At 46.7% G+C, this 21,316-nt stretch overlaps 1 protein-coding gene and 1 long non-coding RNA gene across 3 annotated transcripts in view; one reads left to right on the top strand and one right to left on the bottom strand.

Annotated features, from left to right (window-relative positions):
* Window positions 1-610: 610 nt before the first annotated feature.
* Window positions 611-21,316, bottom strand: part of LOC123180885 (sucrose transport protein SUT3) — a 44,047-nt gene continuing 23,341 nt past the window's right edge. The window contains exons 6-7 of one of the 2 annotated variants that reach the window (XM_044593067.1): window positions 1,068-1,312; window positions 611-944 (exon numbers count right to left, since the gene is read on the bottom strand). In XM_044593067.1, the coding sequence (XP_044449002.1) occupies window positions 941-944; window positions 1,068-1,312 (249 nt within the window). In that variant the 3' untranslated portion in view covers window positions 611-940. Of the gene's footprint in view, window positions 1,313-21,316 lie in introns of both variants that reach the window. The other variant, XM_044593066.1, reaches the window with a different exon arrangement.
* Window positions 1,841-5,394, top strand: LOC123180886 (uncharacterized). Its single transcript, XR_006491345.1, has 6 exons — window positions 1,841-2,301; window positions 2,395-2,606; window positions 3,116-3,207; window positions 3,637-3,770; window positions 4,291-4,375; window positions 5,180-5,394. It is a non-coding gene; the product is annotated as an uncharacterized lncRNA (long non-coding RNA).

The raw sequence follows: 21,316 nt of genomic DNA on the forward strand, positions 1-21,316 counted from the left end.
CATGCTCCGGCGTGTTCCATAACCTCTCGGAGTTGGTTTAGCGATTGCTAAGGAGCAATGTTGTGCATGTTTGTAGTCGGATCGTCAAAGTCGTCTCCACCAAATCGATAGTTATCATCTCATTGAAAGATCAGGACCCTTGCCTCTATCATTTCAGACCACCTATCTCGGTATGCCGATTAGTGACTCTTGTATCCTGGAGAAGGAGCTATGCCCCTTGGTGAGCAAGGTTCTACATCGGGTCCAACCATGGCAAGGGCGCTGGCTCTCTAAGGTGGCTAGAGTGGTCTTGATCAACTCATCCATGATTTGCCTGCTAATGTACCTCATGAGATTCTATAGTCTTAATGAATCCGTTCATCAGGAAATTGCAAAGTACCAATCCCGGTTCTTCTGGGCTGGGAAGGGCGATAAGTAGAAATACCACATGGCGTTGGTACAGCTAGCTGCTATACAAACGATTTTTAACCCCTTTCCGCGATGCCATTTTTAACCATTGCCTAGTGAGTGTGGGCCATTGGGGGTCCTTCCAACACGACCAAGAAACCATCGGGGATAGGCCCTCCGGTCACACACGCTGGGCAAAATGAGATCATGTGCGAGGGGCGAGCGATCAAATACAATTATACAGACCCAATCGGTTTCGGTCGTAAGTACATGCCACACAGTCAGTCACAGACAAACGTTCCCGTTCGTATGTATATTCCACACAGTCAATCCAAGGAATACATTTCCGTTCGTATGTACACCCCACACAGTCAATCTAAGAAGTACGTTTCCGTTCGTATGTACATCCCACACAGCCCATCGAAGAAGTATGTTTCCGTTCGTATAGCCCTCGTGTGTGATAGCCCAATGCCATACAGTTTTCTTCATCAAATGGTGTGTGGTGTAGTTGAATAAAAGCAAAAGGTTAACGGAGGCAGAGCATATAGCCAGTTCACCTACATAAGAACAATATTAGGACAATATATTCATTTCCCTAATCGATCGATGCATGATCAGCCAGATTTGTCTTCTCCACCTCTACTTTCAGTTCAGTAAGAACCTGTTTTGCACTCACCAACCTGGAAAGTGCCTCCTCCTTTGCCAACACCATCTTAGCAAAGTCTAATTTAAAACATCTGAGCTCATTCTCCATCTTGCTCTTTTTTTGCCACATCTTGAAATATTCTTCAGTGTTGAGAACACTTTCTCTAAGCCTATCTTTGTTCTCTTCCTCATACGTGATCCAAAGCTTTGCTAGGCACATCTTCAAAGACTGTGGCCACTCTTGATCAACCCACTCCAAGTAAGAACACTTCCATTCATCCTATAATATTTAAAACTAAATCAGTAACGATTGTAGGGGAATGGGTTTCTAGCAACATAGAAAATAACCAAATACATATTTTGAAAAACTGAAGAAACAGGTTAATCATGACATATCTTCTCAAAAAGATCAATGTGCAAATAAATTAATTGCTACTGAGACAACAACCAAATTCTGAAACATTGAAGCTATAATTAACTGTAACAACGCTACAAGTTCTTAGTCTTGTACTATAAATAACAAATTGAACATTCACTACACCACGCACTAGATTTCCCTATTGATGTGTGTTGGGAAAAGACAATTTTACCAATAGACTGTTGGCCGAAAAAACTTCTATCTAACTGTTAATCGGTAATACTGATGTATAGTGTCCAACTAACGGTAGGCCATACTTCAATGTTTCACGTTGGACTATGGGTCGGGGAAGCCCGTATCTCGATCAGACTGTTGGTTGGCGATTAATGCCGACCGACTGTTCATTACCAATTGGGTCGGCCCGCATTTGCGCGCGCATGGGCCAAAAACTTAGCGCCAAGCCTCCTTCCTATTTTTTCCATTCGGCCTTCAACATGTGCCATGACCAAATCCAAATCCCCCAAACCTAAATCCTCTCACGCACTCCCTCCGTCGCCGCCCGCTAGCTAGCAGCCCGCACGCCGCCGACCACCCACGTCTCCAGCATGCCGTCACCTGTCTCCTTCATCCTCCTGCACCCCCACTGCTTAGGCCCCCCTACCTCGTGCGCTGGAGTTCGGGGAGAGGCCGAGGCGCGGTGGTGGACGTCGCCATCCCTCTGAGATCTGGGGCTGAGAGAGGGAGGTAGAGGTGGGTCACCTACGAGAGAGCACTCGCACCCTCGCTCGTCAGTCGTCACCCAGGGGCCGCCACCACCACCGCCACGCCATGGGCTTCCTCCGATCTGCGCTCGCCGGTTCATCTGAAGAAGGATCTGGCCGTTGACTGCTGGTGCTTCCCCTCCCCGGGCGGTGATTGTTCTTTTCACTCTCCTCTCCCTCTCCACCCATCCCCAATCTGTGCTGGCGTTAGTTGATTTATTTGCTTTTCCCTTTTCCGTTCAGATCTACCATTACTTGGGATAGTACTTCTATCCAGCAAGCAGCGTTTTGGATGTGAGCTCCAGCTCAAGCAGAGCACAAAAAACAGGGGCTCTATCTGCTAATGGGGTAGCCGGCAACGCAGTCTAAGAGCTAAATCTCATGTGATTTCTGGATATGAGAACTTGAGAAGAACTAGCTTGATGCTATTATTGAAAAAAAAATCTATGCTACAGGTATTCCTTTCAGTGGTGTTGAAGGAAACCTTAATAGCTACTATTTTTATGAACTGGTTGTGATAGATTTGTGAACTTTAGAGCTTGTGAGTTGTAATTTGTGATGTTAGAACCTTTGCCAGACTATCAAATTATGCTATGTGTGCCTGAAGGTCAATACAAGGGTATTCACCATATGAAAATTCATTACTTTATATATAGAAAAACGTATCCACATATCTGTGCTTTGAGACGAGGGACAACCCTGAGAACTAGCTTCAGGTTCCACAAAAAGTCCAAATAATCATACTAATGTTTCAGAATTTTATTTAAGCATTGTAGAATTTTGGCAAACATAGGACTATATTAAACTTAGTTCAGTTTTTCTGGAATGAAGATAAAGTACATATCTAGCAGTTTGTATTTATACAGTCATGCTTCTATAGATTTTACAGTTTTATTTTCTCTTTAAATTTTCTTCAGTAGTTCTGTAACTTCCAGAATAGTTCATGTATCCCATATTTTCCCAGGATTCTTCTTTGCATCCCATACACTTAGAAGGAGTGGAGGCTGCCGCAGCGGTGCTGGACTCGAAGCCCAAGCCATCAGACGCCGCCGACAGGTTGCACCTCTTCGCGGAAATCACCACAACTGTGATGTCTCTATAGAAAATCAGTATATTCTTGGTTCATATCCTATCTAAAACTTGGAATGTTGATTGTTAGGAACAACTTGACTTTCACAGTAGCCTGCATATTCTTCTGCTCACAAACAGGGCAAAACATGCACCATAAAATGCTGGGAGAACATAGATTTATTTTGCTCTTCATAGTTTTATTAGATAAGCCACATTGCAAGGAGAATATGGATTTATGTTGCTCTTCCTACTATTATTAGATAGGCCACATCCTTTTTGTTTCATTCATGCCTTTGTTGCTAACAGTATGCTTGTGTAAATTCAACATTGATGTTTAATGTTATTACATGATTTACACAAAACTGGTATTCATACTCAATGAGTCTGACAGTCTGATGTTGAACGTGCTGACAGTCTGATGCCTTCAGAATTGGCTCTCAAAACTTTCAACCAAGATTAGAGCTAGCATACAGTTTCTAGTTTATTGTCGTACTCATACTCAATGAGTCCCTACCTCGGCTTCTGGGCAAGATATTCTTTAATTTTAGGTAAGCTCTAATTTGTAAAGCATTATTGTGGCTTTTAGAAACTCCGAATCTCAGATTTATTGAGATATCGAAATCCCAGTTTGAGATTCATCGAGATAAGGAGATCTTATTCGACCATGTAATTTAAATATTATTCCAATGAGTATTGTTGATTGTCGTTTTTAACAATATTACTCAACTTATGGTCACTTCCCTTTGTTTAGTTCAGCACCATTCTTTTCTCTTATTCGTTTTGGTAAAAGAAATCTCTCAATATCCTTTTTTGCTCAGCACCAGTAAATTTCATAGAGGTGATGTAATATATAATGTCATTATTACTTTAGAAGTTGCAGAAGTGTAATGCTGACTCTACTCGAATGATGATTATCCCTACATGCATAACATATTATAAAGATATCTTCCTACGTGCCCCTTCTGTAAGGATGCATGCTGATGTGTGCGCATCGTTTCTAGCTTGTTTTGGTGCATCTTTTATCCTGCTTCAGCTGGTTAGCCTGAATCCTCTTTTCTCCTGTTTCAGTTGATTAGCAACCACTATTGTTCAGGAATTTTGAGTGGCGCACATCCTGGTCTGGCGAGCCGATGACCGGACATCATTTGTTAAGGTCTGTGCACATTCAAATCTCTAGCTGTGGATAGGAATGATGTTCATCGCGAACTGATGCAGCTTCTTAATATGCGTACTACATTAGATTGATCCTTTTGAATTAAGTTGATGTAAAATTATTTATTCAATCCAAGCTCTCTCCGCCTCTTTTCTCTTTTTTCATTGTAACTTATATATACATAGGGAGCTGACCTTCATGCACCACTCAGGCACAACATCCGGCCACTAACATCACGTCTGGGCACTAACTCACTCCAACTCACACAACTAACTCGATGCACTAAGTAATCCCTCCATGCATGAATGTCCACTTGCGCAGCTCCACTCAACGGCCACACACCTGGTCAGCGGCCATGTAGCTAACAAACAAACTAACTTGCCTATTCTCCTCTAGCTATTCCAGTCATCAAGTGCCTTGCCGCTTCACCCGGCGTGCTGCATCACATAGCACCGCGGCTTCACGCCGCCGTTGGCATCTCACCATGCTCGCCGCATCACATGGCAGCCCGGTATCTCGCCTCCTCCGTGCACTCGATTTAAGCTTTAATGACTAGATACTCCTAGACCATCTATGTTACATGCATAACGAAAGCAAACTAAGTATGTAGATACAAAATACAAAGATTAGTGCGAACAATCTCAACCGAGTATCAACGTTAGTGTTAACACATGATTATTGAATTGTCTGTATTTATCACTATTTATATTTTTGAGAATGCGATGATCCTGTATGTTGGCATTTTGGTACTGTAGTATAGTTTCTTGTAGTGTATTATAATTGAGAATTGATTAACTTTTGTAGGAAGCAAAAAGGACTACACTCACAAGGAACCATGAAGTCAACGATCCACGTCAACTAGATGTTTTAGCTTTCATTTTGTACAACTGATGTCTGATACTTGCATCTTTTGGTTGTCCTTTTGTAAACCTGATGTATGGTTTCTCGGTGGTTTTGTTTAGAACAGATTGAAGTGTATGTGCCAATTAGTTAATGGAATAAAAAATGTTTGGTGCTCCCGATTTGAGACTGACATATGGTGTTTGGGTGATTATGCTTAGAACACATGAACTATATTGATGCGGAGCATCCCTCGACCATCACCATGGACGTCACATCACCACCGCAAGGACGGAGAAGACTGATGACAAGAGCACACGCACGTGCCACCGAAACCGAGGTTGACTCCTTCCTCTTCAAACTTCATTCGGTTTCATATGAGAGTCGGGTCCTACCTCAAATGGAAACGTTGTGCATTCTTACGTACTTCGGAGAGGACCGCGAGGAAGCATGGAGGGATCACCAAGTCCACCCGAAGATTCAAGCACGCACGAAGTCTCTCGGGAAGGAGAAGATGGAAGAAGGAAACACGAAGGAGGGCACGGAGGCCCTGGACACCCCGGGTGCCCGGACACTTCGGCCCCGGGTGCCCGGCCCCTCCCTGGGAGCTGCCCAGCCGACCCCGGGTGCCCGGCCCGCCGCTGGAGGCCGCTCGGCCCAGTCCGGGTGCCCGGGCCACCAACCCCGGGTGCCTGGCCGTTCGGCCCCGGGTGCCTGGCCCTCCGCGCCTGGAGCCAGCCGCCGCCCCGAGTGCCCGGGTGGTTAACACCTGGGTGCCTGGCCCCCCTCCTTGCGCCGGTCTCTGACCGGTCCGGGTGCCTGGACCCCTTTACCCCGGGTGCCCGGACCCCTCCGAGAGTGTGTGCGTTTTCAGGGTCATTTTGGACCTTTGTATCCCCCTCTCCCTCTATTTCGTCCCTAAACTATAAGTACCTCCCACCTAGCTCATTTAGAGGATAGAAAAGTATATGACATGATTTAGTGAGCTTTGCTCCTTGTATCTCCTCTTGTGAGAGAGAGACCACTCCATTGGAGTTCAAGGCCTCCTATGGAGAAGATCCCCTAGTGGATTCAAGCCCCCATCTAGGGAAAGATCCCCATCATAGGATCATCCAGACCTCTCTCCTCATAGGATTGGGATGAACTAGTACCGTGTATCTTTCCTTTGTTGTTCTTGAATCATTGTATATTTCCTTTGTTGTTCTTGAATCATTGTGAACTCTGGTATGTTCTTGGATCTAACATATGTGTGATTGGATCTAGTCAATTTGAGTGTTTACCCTCTCTTGTGTTCTTCGTGTTCTTGGGGATTTCCCCTCCAATTCGTGAAAGATCTCCATCTAGGGTTCACCCTACAACATCTTGGTATCATGAGCCACGTTTATCACGAATTTGGAGCCCCCCCCACCGTTTGCTAGCCTTGTTTTGTGTGATTTCATCCTAATTTTGAAAATTTCCCCACCAAAAATAGCCTCAATTTTTTTTTGTGATTTGTTCGTTTGATGAGATTTTGTTGGATTTGATCCATGGATTTGCTTGGTTTCAAGTGGATCTAGCCTTCCCCCATCCATCTCCACCTTTCCCTCCACGAAATCCACCAATTTCTTCCATTTCTCCATGATTATCCACCCAAATCTGACACCCCCAGGCACCCGGACCCCCCGCGCATCTCCGTTGACCACCCCGGGTGCCCGCACCCCGAGCCCCCGGGCACCTACACCTCGTGCTGTTTGCCCCGGACCACCCCGGGTGCCCGCACCTCTTGCCCCCGGGAACCCGGACCCCCGGGCCTCTTCTCCAGCCCAACCTCGCTGACCACCCTGGGTGCTCGCACCCCCAAACCCCGGGCACCCGCACCCCCCAGAATCAGCCGCGTGCACTTTACGTTTTCACTCATAACTTTCACTCCCGAACTCCGATTTGGGTGTTCTTTGGCTCGTTGAAAAGCTAGCGACGTGCCTGAGCTTCTCATCTTGGTTTTACCACCATTTGACTCCATCAAAATTTTGGCATTTTGGCTTCTTTGCATAGGCCATCCACCATATCATCCGCCAAACCACCATAGCTTTCGACAACCTTACCCAATTTTTGCTCCTTATAGCATTTGTGGTTGCTTGAGTGGTGACTTGAGTCTCCTAAGGTGTTTCGGCTACTTAGGGACGGTCGCTTCATCATCAACCACCATCACCACTTCCGCATTGCTAACTCCGGAACCACCAAGGCATTCCGCTACCACCATTTGACATTTGCCTTTGGAGATTTTGAGTTTGCGGTTTTTACCGTTTCCTAAGGTGTTTCGGCTACTTAGGGACGGGTCTATATGATCTTGGTATCTACATCAAGAACACCGCCACTCATCATCGCCACGAGGTCGTCTTCGACATCGACCACTTCACCATTTTGACACCCTAACCGTAAGCAAGAACGGTAACCTCTATATCACCTTGGTATCGTGGTATCCCATCATTGTATATTCTTGCCATTACATTGTTAACCCATTAGCCCATTTTGCGTCAGTTGCCTATCGAGACTAGCCATTGAGTATTGCCGGCAACGTTACTTGTGCACATTAGTGATCCGTACCTTCCATTGCATACATGCCATATCATATTGGTATCATCATATCATCACTTGTGTCACAAGATTGTTCCCGCATATACAAAATTGCTATCTTGGTTTGTGCATGTCGCATAGTGCCCATATCAAAAAAAGAGAGAATAGGCTTTTAAGCAAAAAGGAAAACAGAGCAAAGAGCTTGTAAGCAAGAGCCATAGCATCGCCACATTGCATACCATACTACCATATTGATCATCTTGGATCATTGTGTGCGAAACACCGGGAACATCATACACATAGCATACTTGGGATAGAAAGTTGATACATTTTGCATCTTCTAGGTTGTACACAAGTGTCGTATCCGCCTATTGAGAAATCGTGCTAGCGTCTCTCTTGAGTTGTGCAACACGAGCGTTTTCCGTGGATTCCACATTTTGTGCTCATTCCTTGGTTGCACGAACCCATTTATCTATCCATGTGTGTGTTTCCGTGTGCCACATATTGCTATTGGTCTACTTGTTTCACTTGCGAATTTGTGAATCTTTTCCAACATTATTGACTCTTGCTAACATTTTGCATCAAATTTTTGTGCCACTATCCTCACCGAGCTCCACCATAAGCATTACTTGTGTAGGTGTGAGAATTGACAAGATCCGGTACCAATTGTGCTATTTCCTTGTTACATTATTGAGTGATCATTGATCCATCTTCAACATTGGATAAGGTACATTGGTCTAGTTCTTTCCTTTCTTCCACTTACATTTGCTCGAGTCTTGTGATGGATAGGCAAGGCATTTCATCTCTGGTCTTCCACGACAACGACAACGCAGAACAACTACATCACCAAAACGTCCATCTTCGGACTACAACGAGCAATGCAAGGCATTGAGCGACTCGCCATCGACATTCGCCAAAACGAAGCAAGGATAAGGGACTACCTCGACACCAAGTTGGCCGAACAAAGGGATCAAGTACGAGACATGGTGGACAACTACAAGTCTTCTTCCCCTTCGTCATCTTCAAGGCGGCGACGCTCAAATGGCCAATCTTCGGAACGTCATCGAGCTCAAGCACTATAACACCATCAAGATGAAGATGCTCGCGATGCGTACACCTACAAGTCCCAAAAAGCTCTACATCAAGCTACGGCCAAACTTCATGAGCACAAGAGAAGACCGCGAGACAAGCACCACCAAGACGGAGCTACGACTACTACGACCACTTCGGCATCTTCACCAAGTGTCATCAAGGCATCTTCGCCTTTGGACGTATGGCATCTTCGCCTACCTCCGACGAGTATGCCTACATCGGCCTTCCGCCACGGCGACGGTGACGAGATGATCGAGCATGGGATTTTCCCTTCGGTCATGGAGGAGAGCGACGATGTGCCATCTTCGGCCTTCATCCACGGCGACGACAATGAGATGGTTGAGCATGGGATTTTCCCTTCGACCACGGCGATGTATGATGACTTGAGTGACTTGTGCCACCATATGGAGAGTGAGTGTGACTTCACCACTAGCCCCATATATGATGAGTTGCCACAATTCCCATGTGAGGAGAGCCACAACCCCCACCCACTTGAGTGAGATGAGTGACTCCACCATATGTGACATTGAGTGCACCTATCTTGAGGGCGTGAGTGAGCCACCACCACATAGAGAGAGTGAGGAAGTTGATAGGGCTCGTGAGGCCATTTGCATTTCTAACAACTTGACCTCTACCTCTGTTGTGTCTTCTCATTTGGTGCTAGGTCCCATATATGATGATGCGCCGATCCGCGACGACTTCGTCCTTCCTATGGACAAGACGATGGCCATGGTGGAATATGATGCACCCCCCACATGGTTCCATCAAGATGAAGATGATGACCACCATTTGGTATTTTCCACCTCAACTACACCACTTGAGTGGAATGAACAAGATAATATAGGTGAAGGTGATGCTCTAGTCCCACTAGTGGACATTCTAAACATTGATTGCTTGCATGATGTTGATCCACCTATTACCATGCTTCATGCTAGTTCGACTTCCCCATGTGACGATTTATTGCCCATTTATGATGAGTTTGATGATTGCCATGTGGAGTCTATTAGTTGTGATGCCATGTTACGTAGGATTTCTTGTGATAATTCTCTTGGTCACATCATGTTTGAAAATCCGTTGACTTGTCATATGCTATGCATGCGATCAACAATATGTCATATTTGCAATCTCTTCATAGTGACTATGCATATGCCATTAAAATTAACCCAATTTGCACATATGGCATAGATGACAAGCCCATGGTTATTGGCATTTGTTTTTCATGCGATGATATTGCCATGCTTCCTTTACATGATTTGCGCAATTCATCTACTATGCCATGCCATGATCAGATTGTTCCAAATATGCATTGTTTTGGATGCTGTCAATATTCTCCATGTGATGTTTCCATTAATGCTCATGAGGAGACCCCCATAATTTCCTCATACATTTTAGGAGATTTTGATTCATCCTATCCATTGCATGATCCCACTACTTGTGTGCACAATATGCTCCCCATGAATAAACATGCTAGTGATGTGCCATATACTTGCATTCTCAATTTGTGTCCCCATAGTGTTATACACAATAATTATTCTTTCATGATGGATGACATGTTCTTATACCATGCATCAAATTTTTTTGAGCGATGATTATCTTGTGCTAACTCACACATGCACATACACATCGTGATGGATGATGTGTACATTTACCACGAACACAATTTCTTTGGTTTGTGTCTCTTTTGCGTAGGTACACATGAATACTTGTCAACCTCAAATTCCCACGAGTTGACAAAACGAGCTCTAGAGAGCAATGATGACTTGGGATCCCATGGATTTCCTTTCCCACCGCTCTCTTCGCGCAAAGACTTCGCGCATTTCTTCTACTTGGCACTCACTTGGCTATGGTTTATTGTCCATTACATATTATATGCCCATATTGCCATGTTCACTTTGCATGATATGCTCATTCCTATGCCTTTGCCATGCATTTGTGACCCATGCTTTGCATTACACATGATGATTGATTCTACTACTTGTATGTGTATTTGCAAGCTTGGTGGAGATATTGCTTATTCTTGGCATGTTTCCTTTGTGATCCATTCCTATGATGATATATTGCTTTGTAATCGTGCTTGTGATATGCCATGTGCATTGCCTATGTCTATTATTTGCTCACATGACATGATTGCCATGATTTCCTCTAGTGTGTTGCATCTTCGCTCCACTAGTTTGCACGACGTGATTTCTATGCTTTCTCATGTTGCATCCAATTCTTGGATTACTTGCTCCTATCATACGTTTGGTTGCAACAATGTCATTACTTCACATATGCCATGTACCATTGCTTGTCACATGATTGATTTGATTGCCTCACACATGATGAACAATTGCTCTTTCTATTGTGTTGAGTGCCACATGATTTTCACTACACCATATGCACTTTATGCTTGGATTGTCTTGCACTTACTCCATGTGTTTAGACATCTTCTCTTATTTGGTGTTGTGAATGACTCTTATGCCTACCATAGACCGTTCATCGAGAGTCTTATGCATGCTTTCTATGAGCTTGAGGTAGATGCTTATTCTCTTGACACACATATTTGCATCGCTACCTCCCATTTACATGCTTGTTTCCATGATGTCCTTGACTTCGCTCAATTTATGTGCTTGCATGACATGTCACAATCCATTGTCACACCATATGCTATGCTTGATGACGACACTTGTTTGGTGAATCACCTCTTGAATGCTTGGTGTTGCACTAAGACTAACCACATTCATTTTTCCAAGTGTTTGTTGTTCTTGCTCCTTTTGAAGGAATCACAAGACGGTGCGACATTGGAGAGTGCCCATTTCGAGCTTGGAGATGATGAGTCCTTGGTGACGCACTCTCTTTCTCATGGTGATGATGATCACGATCCATGGACGGATCTCTCCCAAGGGGGGGGGCATGATGCGGAGCATCCCTCGACCATCACCATGGACGTCACACCACCACCGCAAGGACGGAGAAGACCGATGACAAGAGCACACGCACGTGCCACCGTAACCGAGGTTGACTCCTTCCTCTTCAAACTTCATTCGGTTTCATATGAGAGTCGGGTCCTACCTCAAATGGAAACGTTGTGCATTCTTAGGTACTTCGGAGAGGACCGCGAGGAAGCATGGAGGGATCACCAAGTCCACCCGAAGATTCAAGCACGCATGAAGTCTCTCGGGAAGAAGATGGAAGAAGGAAACATGAGAAGGAGGACGCGGAGGCCCTGGACACCCCGGGTGCCCGGACACTTCGGCCCCGGGTGCCCGGCCCCTCCCTGGGAGGTGCCCGGCCCGCCGCTGGAGGCCGCTCGGCCCAGTCCGGGTGCTCGGGCCACCAACCCCGGGTGCCCGGCCCCCATGAGCCGCCCGCCTGGCCGCCCCGGGTGCCCGGCCCTCCGCGCCTGGAGCCAGCCGCCGCCCCGGGTGCCCGGGTGGTTAACACTTGGGTGCCCGGCCCCCCCTCCTTGCGCCGGCTTCTGACCGGTCCGGGTGCCCGGACCCCTTTACCCCGGGTGCCCGGACCCCTCCGAGAGTGTGTGCGTTTTCAGGGTCATTTTGGACCTTTGTATCCCCCTCTCCCTCTATTTCGTCCCTAGACTATAAGTACCTCCCACCTAGCTCATTTAGAGGATAGAAAAGTATATGACATGATTTGGTGAGCTTTGCTCCTTGTATCTCCTCTTGTGAGAGAGAGACCACTCCATTGGAGTTCAGGACCTCCTATGGAGTAGATCGCCTAGTGGATTCAAGCCCCCATCTAGGGAAAGATCCCCATCATAGGATCATCAAGACCTCTCTCCTCATAGGATTGGGATGAACTAGTACCGTGTATCTTTCCTTTGTTGTTCTTGAATCATTGTGAACTCTTGTATGTTCTTGGATCTAGCATATGTGTGACTGGATCTAGTCAATTTGAGTGTTTTCCCTCTCTTGTGTTCTTCGTGTTCTTGGGGATTTCCCCTCCAATTCGTGAAAGATCTCCATCCAGGGTTCCACCCTACAACATATATGTATGTGACAATCAGTACCATATGTTAATTAAAGTTGTGGTTGGCTAAAAAAATGTTAATGAACTGTTGTTCGACAAAAGAAAACCCCATCTGATTGTTGGTCGGCAAAACAAACGCCGTCTGATAGTCAGTTGGGAAAGCCTAATGCTAGGCCCAACATAATGTTGGTTGGAAAAGAATACCCTGTCCAATAGTCAGTCAGGAAAGGCCCGCTGCTGCCCTAACAGATTGTTGGTCGGGAAAGGCCCTTGCTAGGCCCAACAGGCTGTCGGTCGGGAAAGATATCCCATAGCCATCAAGCAATCGGTCGGGAAAGATATTCCATAGCCGTCAAGCAGTCGGTCGGGAAAGCTATGTCGGTCGGGAAAGGGTTTTCCCGTGTGGACTTTCCCCAACAGACAAGGTTGGTCAGTCGGCAATAGTTTTTCCTGACCGACTATCTGTTGGAAGAAGTTGTTTTCCCCACCAACCTCGTTGTTGGGCATGTAGTGTTGTCGTGTAGTGATTTTATGAGGAAGCTAATTGTAACTCCAACAGCATAGCGACAGTGTTTGGATGACATCAAATTGATACTAGCAAGTGTGTACATGCACAAATTTAGTAACATATAACTAATTGCACTAAGGTCGTCCACTATGTATGCCAAAATCGGTGTCAAGACAACTGTTGCTACATTTGGCACCGGTGCCCTGCACTGGCGAGCCGATGCAGAGGAAAAAATTAGGGACCCGGACTCCGAAGCACCTAGTTGCTCCGATGCCCAGTTCCTTCGTGCCATAAAGATTTAGTATTTTACGGCTTGGCTGCTCGGATGCGTGGACCAAAGTTGGCTGCACAAACTGCTAAAGCAGTGCCAAATAATTTTCTAATGGCACCGCTAATGAGATAGCAACATTTTTAGATACTAGGTACAAACTGTGACATTGTCTTAACATCCAGAATAACACAGCACAGTGATAGTGTCTGAATCACATCTAACAAATGATTTGTAACAAAGAAAGTGGGGCTAACCTTCACTGCATATGCCAGAAACTTCCACCCACTATCCACATATTCAAACGCAACTAGCTTAACGCATGGAGATTGATGGTGACAATGAGCAGACAGATCTTTAGCCACTGTCGGGGCTCAGGAGCGACACCTATGGGATCACAGGGAATCCCTACTACGGTTGGCAGGGCGTGGGGCTGCGCAACGAGAGGGTTGAGAAGATCAACACGGGGGGATTTTTACCCAGGTTCAGACCACAAACGATGCGTAAAACCCTAGTCCTGCTTTGTGTGTATTTAGTGTTCTTGAGCTCTTGAACTAGCTGCGGTGCATGCCCAGTCCAAAAAGTCCGAATCCTCCCTCGGTATGCCTCGGGCCTCCTTTTATATGTCAAAGGGGTTGCCACAGTGGCACACAGGAGGTGGAAAGTGTGTACAGTGTACAAGTTTATCTCCTGACATCATAGGACAAACGCATTTAATGCGCCGCCTATGTGTCCTCTTGCTTTATCGGGGACGGCAAAGAAGCTCGTCCCGTCTATCACCACCTCGCCTTGCTTTGACGCGCGTCCAAGGTGACGAGGCATGCAGCGCCACGCTAGGTGGCTGGATGCTGAGCTGGTGCGGTGGCAGGGTCTTCACGAAGATCTGCATGCCACCACGCAGGTGCTTGGCTAGTTGGCCCAGAAGCTGCATATTGCCACGCAGGCGCTCGCCTAGTTGGCGGGCTGGCCACCACGTCGGAACGGGTGCGGGGCAGCGAAACTCTGGCAAGTGCGGGCCTGGCCTCGGCCCCGCAGATGTCCCCAGCAAGGGCCTTGCCGGGGTCTCGTGGGCGTCCCCGGCAAGGATCTTGCCGGGGGTCTTCGTCTCCTGGTTCTCATCTAGTTTTGCACGCCTTTGGTCCATACAAAGATCTGCATGCCACTACACAAGGCACCCCTGAGTCTTGCCTTGACGCTGTCGATGGTGCCAGAGCTCTCAGGCTCAAGGGTGGTGGCCTTGCTGGTGTTGGGCAGGTTGCCCCGGCAAGACTCTTGCCGGGGCTACGTAGGCCACCCCGGCAAGGCTCTTGCCAGGGGAAGCCCATCTTGTCCCTTTGCTCTTTATGCTTCTGGCTCTAGTGCTGCCTCGGCAGCCTTGTATCTTTGCTTCCTCTGCTTTGTCAAGCGTGGCCATAGGTGCGGCTACGACTGCCCGTGCACAAGTAAAGGGGTATAGAAAGGCCCCTACTTTTATACACTGACAGGAGCCCCGGGCCTGGGCCACACATAAGCGCAGAGCATTGTTGGACCAGGCCCAAAACGGTGCGCGGGCACGCGTGGCAGAGTGTTAGCCGCATTAATCCCTTCGCCAGTAGCGCTTCCCCATGACCCGCATTGAGTGCCTGACGTGGGGGTTGTGCATGGAATGACCGCAGCATGCTTGCGTCACCCCGCGGTGAATAGTAAAGAGGCGGCCTGTGTCTTCCCCATAAAAAAAGGGAAAACTGTAGGGCTGCTGCTCATTTACTCTCCTCGCCTTCCTCAATCTTGGAGCCGCCGTTCCACGTTTCCCACCACGCCCGCCTTTTTCGCCATGTACGCCGCATGCATGGCACGGGGTAGGTGATGGATGCGTGGGATATGGGAAGGCGCGCCATGGCCGATACCCATGCGCCTTTGATTGGCGCGAGGAGGGTGGTTGATGACCTCGCTCGTTGCCAACGGCTTTAATGAGCCGGATTTGAGAGGGCTCTTTAGAGGCGTAGAGCCATTCTTCAGCCTTCCCTGCTTGGCTATAAAAAGGGGACTCAGGAGGAGGAGGAGAGGCATCTCCTCGCATCACCTCCATTCTCCATCCACCACCATGCCGAGAGGGCGCGGCCGCGGCCGTCCTTCTGCGGAGGCGACTAGATCTTCCTCTCATCAGAGAGCCACGGCGGCTAAGGAAGAGACAGACCCCCAAGGTGGAAGCATCAGACAGGGTCGCGGTCGGCGAGGCGGTCGAGGCAGAGGTGGGCGCGGAAGGGGGACACCTGCGACATCACCATCTCCACCACCATCTCCTCCCGCTTCGTTGAGCGGCCACGTCGGGGACACGATGCTGGAGTTCATCTTGCAGTTGCGCGAGCCGCCACATAGCCGCCTTCGCCTCCCCGAGGCGTTCGCGAGGGTGCTGGAGATCGACCAGCCGCCGAGGCTGAGGCTTCACATGAAGGGGCGTTGCAATGGCGACATATGGGCGAACACAAGGTTCCCCGTCCCTCATGTAATGCTCCTTCGTCGGGGTTGGAAAACCTTCGCACGCGCCCATTGCTTGATGAAGGGGCACGTTCTCCACTTCAAATTAGTGGGGAGCGACCTGCTCTCCGTTATGGTCTTCGGGCACTCGGGACACAGGTTAGGGTGCTGCGTACAGAGCTCGACCGACGGCGACGAGGAGGGGACCGGTGGGGAGGACGACGGGGACGGGTCTGACTAGACGTCGGACACCCCGTCCCTAGGCGACGCCGGCAGCAGCACCATCTGCATGATTTGCCGGGGGGGGGGGGGGGGTAGTTCTTGGCGGCGGCTCCTCGAGCCAGCTCCTTGAACTTCTCGGGGTCGTCGCTTTCGGCGGCTGGCGCTGGAAGGCCGGAGAAGACGAAGAAGGCGGGTGGCGGGCCGTCAAGGTTTGAAGGTTATCATCATGATTATATTTCCTCAATAATGTTATTGTTAGAGAATGAATGATTAAGGGTTTTGTGCTTGGTAAAGTGGTTGCCCACTATCTTTTGCTAGCCTTTTCCTGTACTAAGAGGAATCACTGCTTGTGCATCCAATCCTTGAAACAAGTTTAGGACACAAAGTGTCCACCGTACCTACATATAGATGGTATTTCACTGCCATTCCAAGTAAATTTGCAAGGCCACCTCTAAACTTTCAAATAAACTTCTATTTTGTGTGCTTGTAAAACTCATGGAGCGGTGGGGGTAGTCACTATCTTCCGTACTAAGTGTGTTTTACTTAGGTCGGGAGTTTATTCTTCTTGTTAAGTTTATGAGATAGCTTGTATAGGGATGCCTAATCCCAATAATATATTTTTGAAAAAGGCACTCCTCCAGAAAAGTTGAAAGTTGGCAGGCACCCATGGATTCAACTAGCCATGGTTTGTGTTGGTTATGGTGGAGGAGGAGTGTTGATGCATGGTAACCGCTCTTAATGTGTTTAGTATGGAAGATAATGGAAACTTTTGTTGCTAAACCTTGATAGGAAAAGTACACATCTCAAAAAAATTATCTCTGTTTTAAACAAATGAGTTATGGCGCATGTTGATCTCTGCTCCTCTCTATGTGAAGGGCCTATCTTTTTTACTTTTATTGTTGAGCCAATTCCATTTTCTTTTTCTTGCGGCACTAGGTATTGAGTATGGTCATCACTCTTAGCTTTGTATGCATTCTCATAATAGCAATTCATTGTGCATTGTATAAGTATGATGGTTATGTTCAAATTGTGGTACCTAGTCATCATATATACTTCATTGGTTGCTTTATGTTTGCAATATATTCTAAAATATTAACGAGATACTTCATTACCACTTTATTATATGTTGAACTTAATGGAATGATGTTACTTGTTTTTAGAATTATTATTGCCTATGTGATCAAAGGTTTTATATATCCTTGCATTCACACTTTAAAAATTATTCTTGTTATCATCTACCTACTCGAGGACGAGCACGGATTAAGCTTGGGGATGCTGATATGTTTCCAACGTATCTAATTTATTTGAATTATTCATGCTATATTAACATCAATTATATATGGCTTTCAGGTTTTGCTGCACTTTTATATTATTTTTCTGGACTAACCTATTATCTAGTGCCTAGTGCAAGTTGTTGTTTTCTGCATATTTTTTCTTTCATAGAAAATCAATATTTAGGAAGTTCAAAATACCCCAGTGATTTACTATGATTTTTTCTGGAATATATGTTATTTTTGGGCCAAGGAATCAACGCAAGACGGTGCCCGAGGGCCCCACACGACCAGGTGGTGTGCCTACCCCCTAGTCATGCCATGGGCCCATGTGGGGGTTGTGGATGTCAGTTAGAGCCCTTTTTTTTATCCACAAGTAAGTTATTTTTATGGAGAAAAAAATGTTGGAAATATGCCCTAGAGGCAATAATAAATGGTTATTATTATATTTCTGTGTTCATGATAATAGTCTATTATTCATGCTATAATTGTATTGTCCGGAAATCGTAATACATGTGTGAATAAATAGACCACAACCTGTCCCTAGTAAGCCTCTAGTTGACTAGCTCGTTGATCAACAGATAGTCATGGTTTCCTGACTATGGACATTGGATGTCATTGATAACGGGATCACATCATTAGGAGAATGATGTGATGGACAAGACCCAACTTAAGCATAGCATAAAAGATCGTGTAGTTTCGTTTGCTAGAGCTTTTCCAATGTCAAGTATCTTTTCCTTAGACCATGAGATCGTGCAACTCCCGGATACCGTAGGAGTGCTTTGGGTGTGCCAAACGTCACAACGTAACTGGGTGACTATAAAGGTGCATTACGGGTATCTCCGAAAGTGTCTGTTGGGTTGGCACGGATCGAGACTGGGATTTGTCACTCCGTGTGACGGAGAGGTATCTCTGGGCCCACTCGGTAATGCATCATCATAATGAGCTCAATGTGACTAAGGCGTTAGTCACGGGATCATGCATTGCGGTACGAGTAAAGAGACTTGCCGGTAACGAGATTGAACTAGGTATTGGGATACCGACGATCGAATCTCGGGCAAGTAACATACCGATTGACAAAGGGAATTGCATACGGATTGATTGAATCCTCGACACCGTGGTTCATCCGATGATATCATCGTGGAACATGTGGGAGCCAACATGGGTATCCAGATCCCGCTGTTGGTTATTGACCGGAGAGGCGTCTCGGTCATGTCTGCATGTCTCCCGAACCCGTAGGGTCTACACACTTAAGGTCCGGTGACGCTAGGGTTGTAGAGATATATGTATGCGGAAACCCGAAAGTTGTTCGGAGTCCCGGATGAGATCCCGGACGTCACGAGAGGTTCCGGAATGGTCCGGAGGTAAAGATTTATATATGGGAAGTCTTATTTTGGTTGCCGGAAAAGTTTCGCACTTTATCGGTATTGTACCGGGAGTGCCGAAAGGGGTCCGGGGGTCCACCAGCCCCGGGGGGCCACATGGGCTGTAAGGGGTGCGCCTTGGCCTATATGGGCCAAGGGCACCAGCCCCAAGAGGCCCATGCGCAAGAGATAAGAAAGAAGGGAGAGTCCTAAAGGGGGAAGGCACCTCCGAGGTGCCTTGGGGGGGAAGGACTCCCCCCTGGCCGCACCCTTCCTTGGAGGAAGGGGTAAGGCTGCGCCCCCCCCTCTCCCTTGGCCCTATATATAGTGGGGGGAAGGGAGGGCAGCAACATCTAAGCCTTGGGCGCCTCCCTCCTCCCCTGCAACACCTCTCTCTCTCTCTCTCTCTCTCTCGCAAAAGCTCGGCGAAGCCCTGCCGGAGACCCGCTACATCCACCACCACGCCGTCGTGCTGTTGGATCTCCATCAACCTCTCCTTCCCCCTTGCTGGATCAAGAAGGAGGAGACGTCGCTGCACCGTACGTGTGTTGAACGCGGAGGTGCCGTACGTTCGGCACTCGGTCATCGGTGGTTTGGATCACGGCGAGTACGACTCCGTCATCCACGTTCATTGGAACGCTTCCGCTCGCGATCTACAAGGGTATGTAGATCCACTCCTTTCCCCTCGTTGCTAGTAGACTCCATAGATGCATCTTGGTGAGCGTAGGAAAATTTTAAATTATGCTACGGTTCCCAACAAAAAAATCCCTCGAATCCCGTCCGGTCGGATTTACCGACCTCTGACTATAAAAGGAATGGTATTTGGCTAGAAAATAGTAGCAAAAACAAAGAGATATAGAGAAGAGATCCAATATCAGAGGGGCTCTCACCCCTCTGAGAGCCATGTTGGACAAGGAACAGAGGTGAGAACCTCTCCCATCTAGGGGCATGCCATGGAGGAAGAATTTGAAGGGGGGGCTCTCAACCTCTCTCTCCTGGTGGCACTGGAGTGTCGTTAGGGGAACCATCATCGTGGCGATCGTGTTGATCAACATCGCCGTCTTCAACAACATCTCCATCACCTTCCTCACCTCTTTTTTGCTACCCACTCTACGAGAACCCGCCGGAATCCCCTACTTGACATGGTGTTTTAGTGCTATGAATTATTACCCAATTATTTGTGTCATCACTATTATGTTTGAGTAGATTCTTGTTGTCCTTTGGGTGAATTGGTCAATTTCCATGTTTGGTTTGAGTTGCGTGTTGTTATGTTACTGTCCTTTGGTGCGCATCATATGAGCTCACATGCAGATCATGCCATAGGGTTAGTTGTATGTTCATTGGACTATGCATATGGGGGCAGGAGCGACAGAAACCTCGCCGGACCATATAAATTTATACATACATGATTGAAGGGGGACCAATATATCTTACTGCTATGGTTGGGTTTTACCTTAATGAACTTGTTAATAGTTGTGGATGCTTGCTAATAGTTCCAATCAGAAGTGCATAAATTCCGAGTAAGGGATGACATGCTAGTAGAGACCTCTCCCACATATAAACTTGCGAAGATGACCAGTTTAGTAACTTAGCTCATTGCCGGGACTATTCCGCACACCCTACCACCATTATTCCACGCTCGCTATTTTTATTGTATTGCATCATTACTTAGGCAGCACCTACTTTTACGTTTATGGTCTCCGTTGCCTTACAAAGCTACCTCTTTGTACCCATGTTGATTGCCTACTGTTAGGTTTATTTCTTGTTTCTAGATAAAACACATGCTCGGTTTACATAGGGTTGTATCAGTGACACATAGGAGATGGGGGAATGTTGATCTTACCTTCAGCTCCTTGTGTATCCGACACTCCATACTAACCACTTTTATCTTTGGAAAGTGCTACAACAATTCCTCACACTTGGGGATTATAACGTACCTGTCGCAGTTCGTATTGACTTGGCACATTAGGTTTGTTGATGTTTTCCCATATTTATGTTATCACAATTATTAACCATAGCTTAATTGAAAATATTTCATTATTATCAGCAATGTCAAACAAATGTTAGTTAAATACAAAAAAAATTCACACGGAGACAGAGAGGTATTCAAATTTGAATTATTCATGTGGGCAGAGGCATGATGTTGGGTGGATGCATGACATGACGTGTGTAAGGAGGAGAGTGGATATGATTTGACTCAATGTTTTATGAAAATGCAACAAATGGAATGTGTTGAAATTTCTGCACATATCTCAAGAGTTAATGGATGGCTTACATAGAATCTCCTTGGGTATTGCTTGACAGGATTATTATTTTCTATAAGTATGAAGAATTGCCGTTTTCTCTAATGATTCTTCGTAACAATTTTTGTGTTTTTTGAGTGAAAGCAATATTTTT

This window comes from Triticum aestivum, chromosome 1D (assembly GCF_018294505.1).
Source record: "Triticum aestivum cultivar Chinese Spring chromosome 1D, IWGSC CS RefSeq v2.1, whole genome shotgun sequence".
In the NCBI taxonomy this organism is placed as follows: domain Eukaryota; kingdom Viridiplantae; phylum Streptophyta; class Magnoliopsida; order Poales; family Poaceae; genus Triticum; species Triticum aestivum.